Source organism: Girardinichthys multiradiatus, chromosome 22, assembly GCF_021462225.1.
Source record: "Girardinichthys multiradiatus isolate DD_20200921_A chromosome 22, DD_fGirMul_XY1, whole genome shotgun sequence".
In the NCBI taxonomy this organism is placed as follows: Eukaryota; Metazoa; Chordata; class Actinopteri; order Cyprinodontiformes; family Goodeidae; genus Girardinichthys; species Girardinichthys multiradiatus.
This window is the reverse complement of record NC_061814.1, coordinates 5,756,925-5,777,302: the sequence shown is the minus strand read 5'-3', so window position 1 is coordinate 5,777,302 and position 20,378 is coordinate 5,756,925. Positions and strand designations below refer to the sequence as shown.

The following is a 20,378-nucleotide window of genomic DNA, read 5'->3' as shown; positions in this document are numbered from 1 at the left end:
CCAAGCAGAGAGGATTAGTTAATTAATAGAAGGATACAGTTTACATGCTAAATTAGCATATTTGATCCAGAAGGGAGATATTTAACTATTAACATAAACATAAACAAAAAAGACTGGTGAATTGCTAATCTATATGGTCCAAATGTGGATGATTCCAAGTTTTATCACAGTCTCTTTCTACCCTTTCAACTGACGGTGGGGGGAGATTTCAAACTTGTTTTGAACACAAAGTTGGACACACTCAGCATAGTCATCTGCACTTTTGTAATTTGCAGTTAATACAAAACCAGTATATAAATGATTTTAGAATGTATGATGCTTGACGCTCATGTCACCCATCAGAGAAGGAATTTAGTTTTCTTCACCTGTCCACAACTCTTACCACTGCATAGACTTCTTTTTAATCAGCAACTCTGTTATGAAAGAGGTATGTGAGCCAGAAATGTATCACATTTCCATAAGCAACCATGCATCAGTAACTATGATGGTGATGGAAAAAACATTAACAACACCCGTAGAACTTTGGAGGTTTAACACATGTGGTAGCAAAATTTAAAATGCTTTTGTCCTTCTGAGGTGACGATCCGTCTGACCTGACAATGGCTTCCACCTTCCTTTCTGTTCCCTCCTGTTGGTCATCCCCACTGCATTTACAAGCTAAAGTGGAAATGTGCCTAAACAAAAGGTGTTTCATTTCCCTTCCTGCCCCTGGAACCCCTGCTGGTTCCCTTAGGTGATTGAATAAGGCTCTCCTGACTACTTGGCTGGGGGGAAGGCGGTCACAGTGCCAGAAAGCTTTGAACTCCTGTGAAGACGTCAGCGGGTTTTAAGGAATATTCCCCCATTACCCAGCACGTATTGGGTCTGACGAGTTCTAAGGAGACACCTTCTCCTAAGGGAGAAATGTTTGACTACATGGTAAAAAAATATGGATTAAAAAGCACAGAGTGCATCAATTAAGGGGTTAAAGAGTTAAACTTTCCTGCAGGATGTTTTGTTTGTCTTAAATATTGCAAGCAGTCAGAACAGAAGGTAAGAGTGAAAAGGGACATTAGAGATGGGAAAAGAAAGTTGTTTTAGAAAGGAGCATAGTGCATGTTCTGAAAGAAAAAATGTGGAAGACACAGAAAGTCGAGTTCGAAGGAAATGACAGGCATGTGGACAACTGACTGACTGATAATATTTCTATGTGCAAAATCTGAACCTATACTACACTTTTTCTTCTGCCTTTTTCTCACACACACAAGCACACACACACGGGATTTGAGTGCAACCTCCACTTCTTTGAGTCTGGACATTAGACACCTGCCCTCCCCATGGCTACTCCACTAGAGATGCTTCTGCAGCATGGCCTGAAAGAGAGAGGGCCTCCCTGCCTGCTGCAATTGACAGTGTGAGTTTCCACCGGAACAAAACTCAGGAGAAGTCTGCCTAAAGGCCCCAAACCCAATGAGATGGGAAATGATCCATGCTGTTTGCCAGTGGCCAGAAGAGCCATCTTGAAAGCACATCCTATGCGGGCAGAAGAGAAACAGGCTGGAGCAAAGTTCTTTCTCCCTCCGGGAGAATCTAAAGTGGACAAGGAATGTCCCACCAACAGACCGGGGAAGAGCCTGGGTTTTTGGACTTATAGAGGACTGTGTGCCATGACAGTCTGACTCTGGAGCGATCAAGACACTGAGGGGGGTAAAGTACAAACAAGACATACATTTGCATATATCTTTTTCTGTTTTCTGCAATAAAGAACGCTTATTAACTGCTGCTCATGTGACGCTTGCTTGACGTTGACAGACATAGCGGGTTAAAATATTATTTTAGGGTCAGAAAATTCTCTTCAAAACGGTGACTTTTCTCATTTGATACTTTCCAGTTAATTCTTTTAGAGAAGCAAGTTCTCTCTCACCCTGAATATTCAGGGTCAATTATTCTAGTTATTAGAAGTTATTAAAAAGCTGAGAAAATAACAACACCTCCAAAACTCAGCAGTAACCATGTGTTTCTATGTCATTCTCAGGACAGATCTCATGAAGGAGCATTTTCAAAACCCATTGCATGCGTAACACCTGATGGGCTCTCCTTCAGGCATTGTTTTCTGTTGTCAGAGTTTGTATCCCATAAATCTAATGAGTAGAGACCTCATGAAAACAGGCACAGTTTTACTGCGGGTGGTCTTCATTCAGTCTCTGACACAGTACTTACAGTAGGGTGCAGTTTTTGTCCGCAAGTGCTATGTTACGCTTATGGAAGGTGCAAATTCACTGTTTTCAAAGCAGCTGCTGGGAAGAGGTTTTATTAGCTGTTTCCCCACCTCTTCTGTTTCATGCAGCGTGTTGATTTACACTATACTTTATATCAGGTCCTGACAAAAACTATGAAAGGCTTGGTTCAGCAGTTTCTTTCCTTCCCCAGAGGAAAAAAGAAACAAAGAAAGGCTTGGTTTTGCAGTTTCTTTTTTTTTCCTCTCGGGAAGGAAAGGAAACCTAATCACTTCTGTGTTGCACAGGAATATGAAAACATTTGTTTTTCCTACGATCTCACCAGCTAAAACTTTTTGGTTCTGTTAAACACATTTTCCTTGGCAAAAAAAGAAAAACCTTTAAAATAGGAATGGAAAAGATATTGGGTTATTTTTGTTTCTGAAGGTAGGAAAGAATCTGATTGGACAGTGGTACCAAACAATTACACTAATGTTCAACACTCATGTTCTCTAAAAGACTCTGCATTGAAAAGCCCTTGGTCCAGAACTGTGGAATTATTTCCCACAGCAGTACCAAATTTTTTAAGCATGCTTTTCCTTTATTTTAAAACAGATCTGTGTTTTTGTTTTGTTTTATAGCATAATGTTTGTCTGAAGCTTCTTATGAACTGGGTTAGGAGCAAATATGATGTGGGGCAAATTAGGAGCTGTGGACTAGTGATTGCAATCCCTAAATCTGATTATTGTCCAAGCCAGAAATAATACACTCTTAGGTCTGAAGATGTTTAGCCAATCCTTCTATCTCTGCAGAAAGCTGGCATCATTGTTCAATGCAACGGTCCTCAACCTGTGGTTCCTGGACTCCTGAACCCTGTGAGCCATAAATTTTGGGTCCATAAAATTATAATCCTTCATTAAAGGTGGACCTATTACCTATTAAAAACAGATCTAAGACAATGATGAGTTCCCGTCATTTTGATGGCTTTGAAAAGCATTAATACAAAAGATTTCTACTCTGGGGAACTCTGGGGCTGAAGAGTTTTGTTTTGTAGCCAGGGCTAGGATTCTTTATTACGGAATAAAGACAAGTAAAGTCCTTTATTTTAGAAAAAAAGAAAAGGCTCCCATAACACTAAGAGGACAGGCAGCTCAAACTCCAGTCTCCTTGTTTGATTTCTTAGGGTTTTAAAGATTAAAACAATACATAGGAGTACAAAGGTACACAAGGTAATTTCAGATTACTAAGAAATAAAATATTGGAACATTTATCAGCATTTAGATTGTGAAAGAGGGATTCTAGTAATAGTTTTCTCCCCAACTCTCAAAATTTAAATAGCCCAAGTTAAAGAAAATGATGTCTGTTCTCCTGTTGAAGCTCTGTGTGGGACCAATCTGCTTAGCAGTGTCTTGAAGCAAGAAGGTCGAGCAGACAGTTGAACAGTTGGAGTGGGCCGACAAGTGTGAACTGTCCGTAAAAATCCTGTAACTGCTGCCAGGATGTTTGATTTTAGATGGCACGTGTTTTTGAGAGAAGTTCTGATGTCTCTGTCGAATCCAATTGGTAAGATTAAAGATTATTATTGAGTTGAGTTTCAGCAGCGTGGCTCACCACATATTCACGCCTTATTTTGGGTAGAAAATGCTCCCATCTTGGATAAGAACACAGATGAGGAAGTAGTTGCTTTTATAGTTAAATATGTAACGTGTGAACTTCCCTCTGAAGATGATCCATTATTTGAAGTGGTGACGTCTGTGCAGCAGCATTCAAAGCGTCACTCTAAAACTTGCAAGAAGAATAAAACAGTTTGTCGTTTTAATTTTCCCTGCCCAGCCTCCACACGGACATTCATTTGTCATGGAGAGAAATATCAGGATGGCGTTAGGTGTAAGAACTGTCGGCAGGATAAAAGTGATCCAATTGCACAGTGTTCATGTGTAAATAAAAAGGGCATGGATAAGGAAAAAATGGGTGGGGAATTGGCAAGTTGCAATTTGACTAAAGTTAAGGAGACTGTTTTGGATGAAAATAGTCCATATGGTACTATTGAGGAATTGTTTAGAGGTTTAGGCATAAATCAGAATGTATTTGAGACTGCATATAAACATTGTAGTCGTAATACTCATGTAGTTTTGAAAAGGCAAGTCAATGAGGTCTGGATTAATCCATATAGCAGACAGCTGTTAAAAGCTTGGAATGCTAATCCTGATATCCAGTGTTGTGTCGATGCATATGCGTGTTGCGTTTATATTGTGTCGTATATGTCTAAAGGTGAACGGGAAATGGGTCTGTTGTTGGGAATGCTCAGAGAAGCTGCCAAAGACAGTAATTTAAGTGCCAAAGAGGCACTGAAAACTTTAGGCAGCATTTATCTCCATAATCGAGATGTGTGTGCTCAGGAAGCGGTGTAAAGGATAACAAAATCTGCATTTAAAGGAGTGTTCTAGGAAAGTTGTTTTTGTTCCCACAGGTGACAATGTTGTTAGGATGAGCTTACCTATTAGTGTTATAAGGCAGAGAGCTGCATCAGAGGAAGGTTACCACTGACGACATGTGGATGACTAGTACAGTTGATCGTTACAAGAACAGGCCAAACAATGATGTCTTTGCAGACATGTGTCTTGCAACTTCCGCATCAGAGTATCGAAGTGTAACTAAAAATGAAAGATGCAAAAATGCAATCCAGTTGAAGAAGGGCTTTGGATTGGTGGTGAAAAGAACTCGGACCCAGCCGGCTGTTGTGCGTTATGTTCGCTTTTCAGAAACAAAGGACCCTGAAAAGTTTCATTAAACAAATCTGCAGCTGTTTTTGCCTTACAGAGTAGATGCAGAACTTAAACCTGTGAACTATGAAACATTTGAGGAGTTCTATAATGGTGGTTCTGTAAGGCTTGTAGATGGTTCTTATCATTCTGTGAAGTCTACTAGTTTAGTTACTAACTAACTAAACTAGCTTATACCTGTCTATGTAGTTCAATGATGAAATACAAAAACAATACATTCACATCATCATTACATTCTTTTGGTCATCAGCTTTGGTAACACTGAGACAAAGTGAAACAGCAATAAAGAAAACAAAAATAACAAGATAACCAAATATTAGGTCATACCTTAGTCATCCAATTTCAGTCAGTCACGGGAATCAGCCTGTGTCATTGGCATAGGTGGCGCTATGAATCATAGGAAAATAAATGTGTGGTTTTTAACTGACTATGCAGCATGTTATCTTAACAAAAACCAACGTTTAACACTAGGCAAGCAGGTATCCGTGTCTTGGTGGGAATGTCTACAGATGAACCAACTTCTTGAATAAGATTTTGAATGAAATCTCTGGCATCTTGTTTTACCATTAAATCATTTTAAATCACTTCTGTGAGGGACTGCAGTGCAGTGTTAATGGAAAAGTAGCGTGCCAACTTACAGTTAAACACTGTGTCCTGAAAGGTAGTTATATTTTTAACAGTTTCTGTTGAAGGGAGGTTGTTAGTGGTTAGTGCATGTTAGTTTGAGTTTTGACACATGCACCTATCTACAGGTCCTTCTCAAAATATTAGCATATTGTGATAAAGTTCATTATTTTCCATAATGTCATGATGAAAATTTAACATTCATATATTTTAGATTCATTGCACACTAACTGAAATATTTCAGGTCTTTTATTGTCTTAATACGGATGATTTTGGCATACAGCTCATGAAAACCCAAAATTCCTATCTCACAAAATTAGCATATCATTAAAAGGGTCTCTAAACGAGCTATGAACCTAATCATCTGAATCAACGAGTTAACTCTAAACACCTGCAAAAGATGCCTGGGGCCTTTAAAACTCCCATCCTGGTTCATCACTCAAAACCCCAATCATGGGTAAGACTGCCGACCTGACTGCTGTCCAGAAGGCCACTATTGACACCCTCAAGCAAGAGGGTAAGACACAGAAAGAAATTTCTGAACGAATAGGCTGTTCCCAGAGTGCTGTATCAAGGCACCTCAGTGGGAAGTCTGTGGGAAGGAAAAAGTGTGACAGAAAACGCTGCACAACGAGAAGAGGTGACCGGACCCTGAGGAAGATTTTGGAGAAGGGCCGATTCCAGACCTTGGGGGACCTGCGGAAGCAGTGGACTGAGTCTGGAGTAGAAACATCCAGAGCCACCGTGCACAGGCGTGTGCAGGAAATGGGCTACAGGTGCCGCATTCCCCAGACCTGGGCTACAGAGAAGCAGCACTGGACTGTTGCTCAGTGGTCCAAAGTACTTTTTTCGGATGAAAGCAAATTCTGCATGTCATTCGGAAATCAAGGTGCCAGAGTCTGGAGGAAGACTGGGGAGAAGGAAATGCCAAAATGCCAGAAGTCCAGTGTCAAGTACCCACAGTCAGTGATGGTCTGGGGTGCCGTGTCAGCTGCTGGTGTTGGTCCACTGTGTTTTATCAAGGGCAGGGTCAATGCAGCTAGCTATCAGGAGATTTTGGAGCACTTCATGCTTCCATCTGCTGAAAAGCTTTATGGAGATCAAGATTTCATTTTTCAGCATGACCTGGCACCTGCTCACAGTGCCAAAACCACTGGTAAATGGTTTACTGACCATGGTATCACTGTACTCAATTGGCCTGCCAACTCTCCTGACCTGAACCCCATAGAGAATATGTGGGATATTGTGAAGAGAACGTTGAGAGACTCAAGACCCAACACTCTGGATGAGCTAAAGGCCGCTATCGAAGCATCCTGGGCCTCCATAAGACCTCAGCAGTGCCACAGGCTGATTGCCTCCATGCCACGCCGCATTGAAGCAGTCATTTCTGCAAAAGGATTCCCGACCAAGTATTGAGTGCATAACTGTACATGATTATTTGAAGGTTGACGGTTTTTGTATTAAAAACACTTTTCTTTTATTGGTCGGATGAAATATGCTAATTTTGTGAGATAGAAATTTTGGGTTTTCATGAGCTGTATGCCAAAATCATCCGTATTAAGACAATAAAAGACTTGAAATATTTCAGTTAGTGTGCAATGAATCTAAAATATATGAATGTTAAATTTTCATCATGACATTATGGAAAATAATGAACTTTATCACAATATGCTAATATTTTGAGAAGGACCTGTAAACCGGTCCTACGCACTGGTCTCTCCTTTCCCAGCCATGGAAACAAGCTCTGTTCTTGGGGAGGAGAGTTTGATGTAAAACTTCATCTGGTTCAGCAAAAGAGCAGCAGCTGGGATGGTGGTGTCATCTGGTGCTGACAAGCCTCCAACCCACTTAATGAAGCTCGCATGTCACAGTTAGGAAGAATTTGTTACCTCCTGCTAATTTTGGAGCTGGTTCGACCCAGTTGGTCTGAAGGTGGAACCAAAGTAATGTAACACCCCTTCACTGAAGCGGAGGTTGACTGAGTGGCTGGGATGGCTGGAACTGGCAGCAGGTTAAGCATCCTTGGATGTATACCTGGGTGTCATGAGATGTTGGAGGCCAGCATGCCATCTGTTGGAGTGTGGAGTGTGGCTTTGTACCCCCAATGGCTCCCTACAGGAGAGTAATGGGCGTAGGCTACTGTGACCCCCCTTGGTCTGTTAAAACAATGCTGAAAGCATGGGAGAGCTGTTTATGGCAATCTGCACACTGGAGGTACAGACACTGGCTGTCTTAAGGAGAGGGTGGGGCCCGTCTGCTGAAAGGAGTGTGTAGTTGTGTTGTGCCTTGGTTAAATGGGGATCTTTCTGGCACAAGCAATCATACAGCTCTCTATTGCTTGATGATTTTTCCGACCAGAGTGCTAGGAGAACTCCTGGCATTGATGTGGTTTTCCGGTGCACACCTGTGTTCTTTAAAGAACAAAGAGATGATGCATGGCTTCAGAGAGGAGTTTTCTTGGTGGCTGGGTGCAGCTCTGTACCAGAGGTGCGCATGTCTTGACCTTACGAGGGCCTAAGAGGTTCTCTGGGCTCCTCTAAGCTAGCAACCTGGTTGGTCACAAAGGATAGTTTGCTGCTTGCCACGATTGGTTTTGGCACCTCTGCCTGGACCCAGAGTTGGTCCTGGTGGCAGTCAATGAGTGGGGCCAGCCTGTCCAGCAGGTACTGACCGTCAAGTAAAGGTCTCTGTGTTCAATGTGCACATATACAGGGGTTGGACAATGAAACTGAAACACCTGGTTTTACACCACAATAATTTATTAGTATGGTGTAGGGCCTCCTTTTGCGGCCAATACAGCATCAATTCGTCTTGGGAATGACATATATAAGTCCTGCACAGTGGTCAGAGGGATTTTAAGCCATTCTTCTTGCAGGATAGTGGCCAGGTCACTACGTGATACTGGTGGAGGAAAACGTTTCCTGACTCGCTCCTCCAAAACACCCCAAAGTGGCTCAATAATATTTAGATCTGGTGACTATGCAGGCCATGGGAGATGTTCAACTTCACTTTCATGTTCATCAAACCAATCTTTCACCAGTCTTGCTGTGTGTATTGGTGCACTGTCATCCTGATACACGGCACCGCCTTCAGGATACAATGTTTGAACCATTGGATGCACATGGTCCTCAAGAATGGTTCGGTAGTCTCTGGCAGTGACGCGCCCATCTAGCACAAGTATCGGGCCAAGGGAATGCCATATGGCAGCCCAAACCATCACTGATCCACCCCCATGTTTCACTCTGGGCATGCAACAGTCTGGGTGGTATGCTTCTTTGGGGCTTCTCCACACCGTAACTCTCCCAGATGTGGGGAAAACAGTAAAGGTGGACTCATCAGAGAACAATACATGTTTCACATTGTCCACAGCCCAAGATTTGCGCTCCTTGCACCATTGAAACCGACGTTTGGCATTGGCATGAGTGAACAAAGGTTTGGCTATAGCAGGCCGGCCGTGTATATTGACCCTGTGGAGCTCCCGACAGTTCTGGTGGAAACAGGAGAGTTGAGGTGCACATTTAATTCTGCCGTGATTTGGGCAGCTGTGGTTTTATGTTTTTTGGATACAATCCGGGTTAGCACCCGAACATCCCTTTCAGACAGCTTCCTCTTGCGTCCACAGTTAATCCTGTTGGATGTGGTTCGTCCTTCTTGGTGGTATGCTGACATTACCCTGGATACCGTGGCTCTTGATACATCACAGAGACTTGCTGTCTTGGTCACAGATGCGCCAGCAAGACGTGCACCAACAATTTGTCCTCTTTTGAACTCTGGTATGTTACCCATAATATTGTGTGCATTTCAATATTTTGAGCAAAACTGTGCTCTTACCCTGCTAATTGAACCTTCACACTCTGCTCTTACTGGTGCAATGTGCAATCAATGAAGACTGGCTCCCAGGCTGGTCCAATTTAGCCATGAAACCTCCCACACTAAAATGACAGGTGTTTCAGTTTCATTGTCCAACCCCTGTAGATGGGGTGCACCAGAATCATTTATTGGGTTGTGATGTCGGGCTCCACCCGACTAGTGATGCACAATTGGTCTTGGGTGTAGCTGCCGATGCTTACATCACAAACCTCGACCTGAAATGGTTTACCGAAGGAGAGCATGGCTTTACTCACTTCCTTAAACAACGTTGAGCACATCAGCCTGATCTCTGATCCTGTTTTAAAATGGAAACTCAGTTTGACATCTCCTATAATTTCTCCTATAATGGTGAGACATTATAGGTGACGTATATGTTCCTTATGGTTCTGTTTACCTAAGAACCTTAGAGTAAATGTTTGTGGTGTTTCTCCTGTCGAGGCCCCAAGGGGTTCTTGGAGTTTCCCAGGTTTATCTCCCCATCCAATCAGGTTGACTCGGGTGGCTGTGGAAACTGGGTCTACGCCTAGGGCTTTCGTTGGTACTCAGTACCACCTCCCTGGTCCTGCTGACCCAACGTTGTTCCCTAAACCTGTTCTTAACACTTGTTCTGGTTGAAGGCATTTCTCAGCCTTTTAACAAAAGACTGTCTTCTTCTGTTTGCATCAGTAAAACTCTAGCCTCACCTTCTGATCCATTAGTAAGGCGTGCACATGTTTCCCATGTCATCCGAGCATATTTTCGTATCTCTTGCATGGTGAGAGTTTTTGTTCTACAGTACATAGTAACATTGTATCGCACGCGTTCATAAAGATTATGGAGAAATAAAGATTTGAAAGCATGGTCCTCTTCCATGCCTGGAGCAATGCGTCCTTGGAAGTAAGCGGCTCTCGGGCGGCGGTAGTACTCCCTGGGTGCTTCGTGTTTCCTTTGGTGAAAGCACCAGGAGTTGCAGAGGCCCAGTCCATATACACAGAATATTCTTCCCTTAAAGCTTCACAGAGGGTTGAATAACGGTCCCAGACTCTAGAGGGCAGGCTCTCCATGAAAACATGGACGCTCCTGTATATTGTTTTCCAAATGAGCTACAACTTTTCCCATGCTGATGGGGAGTACAGGTCTAAAAGACAGCATTCGGCTTCCCTAAGATAATCATCAATGTTTGATTCTGCAATATTAGGGTCAAAATGCTCTATGTCTTGGGCAAGAGACTCAAGTTGGCGTGTGCGCAATCCACTCTCAGGGATTGGTCCTGGCCCATTTGAGTCATCATCTGAAGATTCACTCCTGCTACATACATGGTGTATCGGGGCATCACGCTTCACTCTTGGGGAAGGCACTGGAGGCTGTTCATGGTACAATAGTGGGTCCTGTGCTCCATGAACTCTGGTCCTGGGCAGCAGTTGAGGGTGGTATGAACCACCTGAGTGCCAGAGACGGCTCTCCTGTCGCCTTGGCGGGATCGTAGAGGAGGGTGCTACGAGTCAAGTTTGAAGTCTACTCGCCCCTAAACCTTGAACTATTTACTTCTACTGGATCTGCCGCCAGGTATTGTTCATGGCTGTCTATTACAGTGGGGTGGGACACCGCACCACTGAATCTAATCTGCCTACTCATACCTGTTCTGGACTGTGGATGTGTGGGGAAAACGACAGTGGAAGGTTCTTTCAGGGTGTTGCAGGTGTGTCTCACCTTCGAAGGTTTCAACCTGTAAGACGGGATTTATCTCCATCCCCCAGTCCTTTAGGGATGGGGTGTGTCCTGGCTGCGCTCAGCTACCTCCAACCTTCTGGCTCTCAACTCAACTGCTTCCAACTTCTCTTCCACTTCTAACAGTTCACACCTAGTGGCATCTATTGTCTGTATCGTATCATCCAGCATAAACTGCAGTTTAAAACGCTGGTCAACCTGACCCTTCAATGATGTAAAAGAGTGAGCTGTCCTGTGTGTCTTTTGGTGGGTTCTTAATGACCTGGAGCAACTCCTGAATCCTTGCTTCACATTGCTCAATGCTATAATCATTAAAACCTTTACACTCCTCTGGGAATAACAGAATCAATGACCAAATCACTTCTTGTGCCTGCATTCCTGTGGAGTCCTACTGACTCACAGCTCCAGCAGTAGCCTGGAAAGTTTTATCTATATTGGCTAAAATGCACAATGACAAAACAATGACAACACAAAACAAACAAAGCTGTTCAGTTATGAACGGCCGCTAAAATCAATTAACAGTAACACAAACAGACCACCTGTTCAGTTATGAATGGCCGATAAAATCAATTTGCAGCAACACCAAACAGACTAAGCTGTTCAGTTATGAATGACCTTTAAAAACAATTAACAGCAACACAAAACAGACCAAGTTGTTGTTCAGCTATGAACAATCGCTCAAATCAATTAGCAGCAACACAACACAGGCTAAGCTGTTTAGCTATAAGCAAATCTTGCAGGTGTACGGGATGTGATTAAAATGGGTACTCAGGTCAAACTGTGGCTTACCCAAGTCTATGCTCTAATGGAAATAATCAAGCAAAACAGAAAAAAAACAATTTAAATACTTTTTTTTTTTTGGCATAAGCGATCTAAAACATTCAAATGCTATTCTTAGCTTCAAATGAATGTTAGTGATGCACACTATGGGTCATGTACCTTCTAGCAGGACCCACCAAGTTAGACAACTAAAGTTAGTTGTATGAGTCTGACCAACACATGCTTCACACACAAGAAAACCCAGCAAAAATGCATACATTTCAGAGCAGAAGTGGCAATGAATGATCAATAACTTGTTTACAGCTCAAGTTATGTCCTTTGATCATCGGTGATGGGATTATCTGCGTGTTTTTATGGAAAACTAATCAAATTAGTTATTTTCTGTGGTTGCAACTGTAAGTCTCATTAGTGACCACAAGATGGCACTGAACGCCTGTCTGCAGCAGAGAAAATCCTGTTGCAACTGCAATTCATTCAATGGCCACCAGACGGGGGTGGTGCTTCCTCCCTGATTGGGAGAGTGTTAGTTACAGCTGCAGTTACACCAACTGACACCAGAGGCAGATAGGATGCCTCCTACTGTTATAGGAATTTGGTTGCTATGGTACCAAGCTGATTGTGCTGCAGCTGTTGTTCCTCGCACAGCAGGGTGCTTGTTATGAGCAGCTGGAAAATTAAGTTGAATTTCACACCATAAACTACTCCAATCGTCCAAAAGCACCTAAGAAAGATTATTATCATTATATATTAGGAGTATATTATTACTCCTCTGCAGTAGAATTGAGCAAATATTAGTCAAGATACATCCTTACAAGAACTTTTGCAAAATTTCAAGGATATCCCAACTGTTCACTCTGTGCAATAGTGATATCTGTCATTTCAAGGCCCATCTTAGAGAACACCATACACATAAAGATTAGGATTATTGATGAATTAATATTTATCAAAAAGTATAATAAAAAATCATAATTCACAAAATAATTTCTTAACAAAAAATCATTGCTTATGAATAGAAATCAGAGATGCATTCTGGTGCTGTAATTATGGGCACAGAAGCACCTAATAATTACAATTAGTTAATTATAATTAATAATTATAATTATTAATTATAATTAATAATTGATAATTATTAATCAAAACCACGCTAAATGTCACTGTTGAATCAGCTGCTCCTACAAATGATGGGGGAACTTTGACCTTATTTTAACAGATAAATCACTCTTGCACAAAATAAACACAAAGGCTTCTCTTTATATATGTGAACATTTATTGAAACCATATAGATCTGATATAAATACTATCTTGGTCCAAAACCCTTCACCTGACTAAACATGCACCATTCTACAAAAGGAGTAAAATGACTACCTAACTAATAATAAAGGGAAACATATGCGCATTGACTGTCTACGAAGATCAAACCAGCAGTTTTATGGACAAAATGCGCAATTTGGGTTAACTTGGAAACTGAAGCCCTCCTGGTGTGCTGATGTCTCGATAGCGGCTACCAGCTGGTAGAATGGTGGGGCTGTGCTCTTAGCCACTAACAGCTGATTGGCCCAAATCTCGAACAAAGGGTCATAGAACTCTGAGGCGGGAACTCGGTGGAAAAACTACTGTAATAAAACTGGGACAGATATGTGATCAGGCCACGAGGCCCAGACCGCAGCTCCAGTCTGCTTCAAATGACAAACTTCTAAAAAGTCCAACTTTTAACTCCTGACTGATTTGGGATAAACCGGACAAAAACATACACGCAGGCACAAATTGTGGTTCACAGCACTCACACAGTAAATCAAAGCAGCTCAGCATAAAACGCTTCAATTAAAATTGCATACAAGTTAATACCTTGGATTAACCACTCGTGATTCCAAATCATTATGCCTCACCCTGCCCAGACCTCTATATACACCTATCCGATTTGATATAAAACACACAAAATTACTTTGACATTGATTTGTTCTCTTTGCCGGCTTGAGGATGGGTCATTAGGTCTGAAGAAAAACGGGGGTGGGAGACCAGAGTGTCACGCGTCTGTGATCAACTCAAAAACGGTAAACTTCTCATCCGTCCAAAACGGAGAAAATATGAGGAACTGTTGCAGTCGACTGAAAACAAGGGGTCTCCTTGGAAATAAAACTTCTGTGGACTTTCACCTGCGCCTGGTGCATCTAACGGTCTTGGATCGGGATATGAATTTTCTGATCTTCTTGTATCAGACAGATTTCCAGCTTTTAGGAGGCATATTCACATCATTATAACAATCAGCACTGAGCTGAACTGCAACAGCTAGACAGTGCCATTTGCATTTAATACATACTTTGTAGAACTAAACGGGTTACAGCTGATAAACGTTTTAGTTTTGGTCAGGTTTGAGTCACTGATGTCATTCAAGTAGTTGGTGTGCTGTAATTCACTCATGGTGTGTAGACACAGTCTCTCTTAGCGTTTTTCCGCCTAAATGAAATGGTTTGGATGGTCACAGCACAGTTGCCATGGTTATTTGGACACATGGTGGGTGCTTTCTGGTTATTTATAGTACTTTGCATATATATTTAGGGGCAGGGACCGGGTGGTCCATGCGCCACGTGCAGCTGCACAGAATCCACCACATCGGAATTTTTTTGCGTGGCGCAAGTTTCAGAATTTCTCCCTACCCCAAACCTTTAGCATGACAACTGCACACTCTTTTGTACATGAAGCCCCTGAGCTGTTGCCAGATTCTGCCACATCGCTCACTTCTTTTGCTTGTTGTCCAGAGGGAGTTCTATTTGGAGGAAATCAGCTGCATACACAAAGGAGGACAAGTTCCGAAACAATGTGCTCTCAGTAAACTTTGTCCTGTCATTGATTCTGAAGGCCTTCTGCACGTCGGGGGACAGATGAAGAAATCACAGCTCACAGCGGAAGAAGTTAAGCCAATTATCATGCCTGGCAAACCTCATGTTACCGCTTTGCTTATCAGACCACGAGCAGGTTTGTCATCATAGACGACACTTCAAGGGGCTTTGAGAAGTGCTGGTTTTTGGATTATTGCAGGAAGACAATCTGTTAGCAGTTTGATCTAAAGCTGTGTGGTTTGTCAGAGACTGCGTAGAAAGTCGGCGGAGCAAATAATGGCAGACCTGACTGCTGATCGCTTGAGTACAGATCCAACATTCACCTTTGTTGGATTGGATGTGTTTGGACCATGGTGTGTTGCCTCAAGAAGAACACGTGGAGGTTTGGCCAACAATGAGCATTGGACAATCATCTTCACATGCATGAGCACGCGTGCTGTACACATCGAGGTTATCAAATCAATGGAGTCATTCAGCTTTATTAACGCTTTAAGATGCATCTTTGCTTTTACAACAGGAGATTCTCCAGCTACGTCTCTGATCAGGGCTGTGTATGGCTATTCACATCCTCCTCACTTGTCACACATGGGTGGAAGCTGGGTGAGGATAATCGGTGTCACATGTAGGATCTTTGATATATTGTTCCTCAAGCTTGAGTCTGTTCTTACACATGACGTTCTGACGACTTTCATGGCTGAGGCAACCACAATTGTCAACTCCAGACAACTTACCGTGGTGTCTACAAATCCAGACGAGCCTCTCATCCTCACTCCGGCTATGCTCCTAACCCAAAAGGTTGCCGTATCCCCAGTTCCTCCTGGTAACTTTGAAGCCGGTGATCTCTTCAGATGGCAGTGGCGAAAGGTTCAAAGTTTGGCCAACCCATTCTGGGGGAGATAGAGGAGGGAATACCTCAGTAGTCTCTAGGGTCGAAAGAAATGGACAACAGAGAGACCTAATCTAATGGACAAAAACGTTCTCCAAAGAAAGACAACTTAGTGAAGAGACATGAATGACCCACAGGACTGATCACAAGAACTTTTCCTAGTGATGACGGAAAGGTCAGAAAAGTTGAAAAATTGTCAATGACGGTATTGTTGGAATAATTGTATATAATTTTTATCTTATATTTTTCTTTTCATCTTATATTTTTTCCTTTTCTTTAACTTGACCATTTGATCTTTATAACCTTTCATGATGTATGTGTGAGTAAGGATGTGATGAGTTTGTCTGCAAGCAAGGATCAAAGGTGGAGCAGGAATGGAAGCAGTCACAGTTGAGGAGGTCATAAAGATGATGGCTGGTTGTGGAGAACAGAAGACACACTGATCTTAAGATGGGGGAGACTGTTGAAGTGTGTTGTTACAAGATAATGGTATTCATGACCTGTATACGTTGCATCTGTTTTTCCCATCCTTTAGAGGGCAACAGTTATTGTAACTAGGGAGCCCCCAAAGATAATAAAAAGAGAGGTACGGACAGATGGTTTTCAGAGCAGTAGGAGATTTGTAACTGAAAGCACATCTCCTTCCGTTCTCCTCGCAGTGAGTGAAATAACTAATTATTTGTCTTTCTCTTCTTTTTGTGATGTTATAAGTATTTTAGGTTGGTTGAACCTGACAGGTATACTAAAACTGTACTTAAGACCTGAGTCTGAAGTTAAACTTTTGTTGCAATAACACTCAGTCAAAAGATGTATAGTTTGAAATCCTAGGGATGCCAGATGGAGAGGGTGATGGAATCAGGCCTTTTTTCTGTTCTGCAGTTTTGCACCCCCTAGTGTGCAATAACCATTATTTGTTTTGGAGGAGTTACATATTTTGTGGTTTAAATCTAACTTGAACAAGTGTATGAACTAAGCTGGTTATGCTTGATTTCACTTTTATGCCACGTGGTGTCCGTGAAGTTTTGATTACACATGCGTCTTGATCAGAATAATTTCACTAGATGTTTTATCTGGAAGCCATTAAGCAGAAAAACATGTTTAACTTTATTCCAATGTTATATTGATGCAACTTTGTTATTGGTTTTATTTCTGGTTTTGTCTACAGTTTTACACTTTATCCTTATTAAACCATCCAACTCAGCACACCTGCCTGTTCCTTGGATTTTGATTACTGACAGTGTTTAGCTGTCTGTTTAGCTAAGTCTATGTTCCTGAGGACACTTAGAGACATGCAGCCAAAACATGTATTTGTACAAACAGACTTTTAATTAATGTGATGTTTATGTTTGGTGTGTTTTTCAAGAACTGATTTTATCTGTGAAAGTTTCTATACAAATAAAATTTTTCATACTTAGCCTTCAAAATTTTGCCCTCGCCAGTTTGCTGCACATAGTTTTAAAAAAAAGTTTCATTGCTTTAAAATTTGAGTTTTGCTGTTCAGTAATGTCAGAGCTCGGCTCACCCCCTTCACTGTTGTCCTAATACCACAGTCTTATTGGGCTGGTATTCACCAGACAACACTTAACAGACCAAATTATTATTTAATTCAATATTTAAATAATAATTAAATAATTATATATATATATATATATATATATTTCTAAGGATTATGATTATTGATTAATTAATCAGTCAGTCATTTTCTACCGCTTATTCCATAGTGGGTCACAGGGGAGCTGGTGCCATTCATACACCTAAGGGCAATTTAGAGTTAAAAATGAACCTAACAGGCATGTCATTGGACTGTGGGAGGAAGCCGGAGTACCCGGTGAGAACCCACGCATGCACGGGAAGAACATGCCAACTCCAAGCAGAAAGACCCCAGGCCTGGAATCGAACCCAGGACCTTCTTGCTGTAAGGCAACAGTGCTACCAATTGCGCCACCGTGCAGCCTGATTAATTATTTATCAAAAATTATAATTAATAATTATAATTTCTTGACTAAATTCATTACTTACACATAGAAATCAGTACACTTTATGTGAATCTCCCCCAAATTCTTAAATGAATTTTGCTTGAGAATCCTCTCATAGATACAGTTATCCCTATTGCTGGCGCAACCTTTCCTACCGCACTGTTTCCCTTCACTCTCCTTTTCTATGAATATGCTTGGATACAGCACTCAGTGAACAACCAGATTCTTTACCTGGGGTCTTTGGGGAGTCGATAAAGTGCTATACAAGTTCAGGGCATTTACCATTTACCAATGACCTTTTGTGAATTAACCCCATTGTGGAGGGTGTCAATGACTGTCTTCTGGACATTTGTCCAGTCAGCCGTCTTCCTGTCTTCTGGACATTGTCCAGTCAGCCGTCTTCCCCATGATTGTGTAGCCTCCTGACCCAGACTTAGACCATTCAGAGGTTCAGAAAACATTGGTGGGTGTTTTGAGTTAATTAGATGATTATGGTGTGACACAATGAGTTTCCAAAATTAACTTGGTCACAATATTCTAAATTTTTGAGACACTGAATTTTAGATTTTCATTATCTGTAAGCAATAGTCATCAAAATAACAAGAAAAAAGGCTTGAAATATTTCACTTTATGTGTTATCTATAAAATATATGACTTTCATTTTCTAAAATGAAAATATAGAACTTTTTCAATATATCCTAATATTTTGGACAGCACCTCAAAGAGAACTGTTACATCTATACATTGTCACCTAGTGCTCAATAATACAGTCATGTTCAGCTTGCCACTGTTTATTGCAATTTAAGGTGGTTGATAGAGCCCACGTTTAAATCCAAGGTAACCAGAACGTACTCGGGTTTGGATTCTCTCTGTATGTTTTGGACATGCCTGGCTTTAGCAAATTTTCAGGAAATGTTTTTTTCAATAAATAAGGTCACCAAGCTGAAACTGAGCTTTAAGCCTTTATGTACTCTCTCTGGTATGGTGAGTGAGGAAGATTGAAATACTAGCTATGTAATAGGTTATGTAATTATGCATCAGCATCATTCTTTGGCTCTCTTCTGGACAGCTGTGCCATTTTGTTAAGAAGGTAGATCTCTGTCCCACCCATACTAGGTGGCTTTTTAATTTATAACATAACATGTCTGACCTGACAAATATCTGAAAATCTGGAGTCCTTTGCTGACATGCTGGACTAATTAATGTGCCTGCTACCTTTTGATGTGATCTGTTTGAGATGGTAGGTATCTACCTTCCTTCAGCACAGAATAATGGTTATAGCCCAGTTCAGTATATATATGTTTAAGTTTGTTAGGAAGTCCTTTTATGCATGTTTGCTTTCCTCTCTGTGTTTTTGTTTCTTGATATGATTTGGGATTGTTTGGTTTTTGTTGCGGGTTTTTCCTCTTATGTTTCTCACAGTTAAGGTTTTGAATCATGCTTCTGTTATTTTCCTGGTCATGCTTTAGTTTTTGTCTTCTAGTTCATGTTTTGTCAAGTTTGGTTTTTGATTTAGTTATGATTTAGTTTCATGTTTTTCTAGTTATGTTTCTATTAGTTTTATCCTTGAATTTCTGTTTTGCTCCAGTCATGTTGTGTTCTGTCCTGTTTTTCAGTTAACTTTATTCGGTTCACCTGCACTAAGCAAATCAGTCTCCTGGTTTCACCTTGTTCTTGTTCTATATATATACATCTGTTCTGTTCATTCCTCGCGGAAACATTTTGGATCACCGTCTCTGTTCATGTCTTGTCCTTTTTGATCATGCCAAGCCTGTTTTGCCAGTCTGCCATCTCTGTTTTTGCCGTCACCCTCTGTAGTAAGTTTTTGTTAATTAAATCATTTCACTTACCGTCATGCTGCCTCCTCGTCTGCATTGAGGGGTCCTCCGCTACACAAACCCTGACAGAAAGTTTCTGCCAAACATGGACCTTGCGGACAGTAAGCAGGAGAGCGCCAGGGATCGCTGGGTTCAGCAGCAGATGGAGGAGGCAATGAGACATCTGCCGGCAGATCTTGAGGTTCTGCCCTCTCCACTGCTGCTGAAGCAGATGGAGCGTGAGGCGGTTCAGTGCCCTTCTCCGCCTTCTTCCCTGGTTGCGCACCCTGATCCGGCAACAAAGCCGGCATCTTTCTGCCGCCACAGAAAACGCCGGCGTGGAGCCATTCCCAGCCTTTCAGCCAGCGAGGAGTCTCCCATGGCTGCTGCTGTGACGTCTGGAGCGGTGGTTTCCCTGTCAGCTGATGTGGAGACCACAGCCAGTATTCCCGCATCCTCGTCTCCTACAGCGTGTTTTCCCAGGCTTGCTACAGCTCCGTCGGCGCCTTCTCTGCTTCCTCTAGCCCATATTACTGGGGCCACGCCTGATGAGCTGGAGGAGCATCTGAGATTTTTTACACGCCAAATCAAGAGCTTCAGGAGGACCAGTCTCCTGCATTCCTCTCCTGAGCTGAAGACGAGAATCAGAAAGATGGAGGAGGATTACGAGACAGCAGTAAGGCAATTTTACTGCTGCCCACCTCCATCCTCGTCAGGTCTCAATAGCGGTGCTGGAGCTCAGCCCACGCCAGGTCTCCAGAGTTGTGCAGTTCAGCCCACGGCAGGTCTCCAGAGAGGTGCTGCAGCTCGGCCCACGTCAGGTCTCCAGAGTGGTGCTGAAGCTTGGCCCACGCCAGGTCTCCAGTGCACTGCTGCAGAGCTGCCCTCGCCAAGGCTCCAGGG

General features: G+C 42.2%; 1 protein-coding gene across 22 annotated transcripts in view; it reads right to left on the bottom strand.

Moving 5' to 3' along the window:
* The window catches only part of col13a1 (collagen, type XIII, alpha 1), a 394,128-nt gene that overhangs the window by 285,375 nt on the left and 88,375 nt on the right, over positions 1 to 20,378 (bottom strand). Inside the window, exons 4-5 of one of the 22 annotated variants that reach the window (XM_047351963.1) lie at positions 15,528 to 15,683; positions 5,306 to 5,365 (exon numbers count right to left, since the gene is read on the bottom strand). The exons of 20 other annotated variants lie outside the window; for them this stretch is intronic. In XM_047351963.1, the coding sequence (XP_047207919.1) occupies positions 5,306 to 5,314 (9 nt within the window). In that variant the 5' untranslated portion in view covers positions 5,315 to 5,365; positions 15,528 to 15,683. The remainder of the gene's footprint in view (positions 1 to 5,305; positions 5,366 to 15,527; positions 15,684 to 20,378) is intronic. One more of the 22 variants, XM_047351961.1, reaches the window with a different exon arrangement.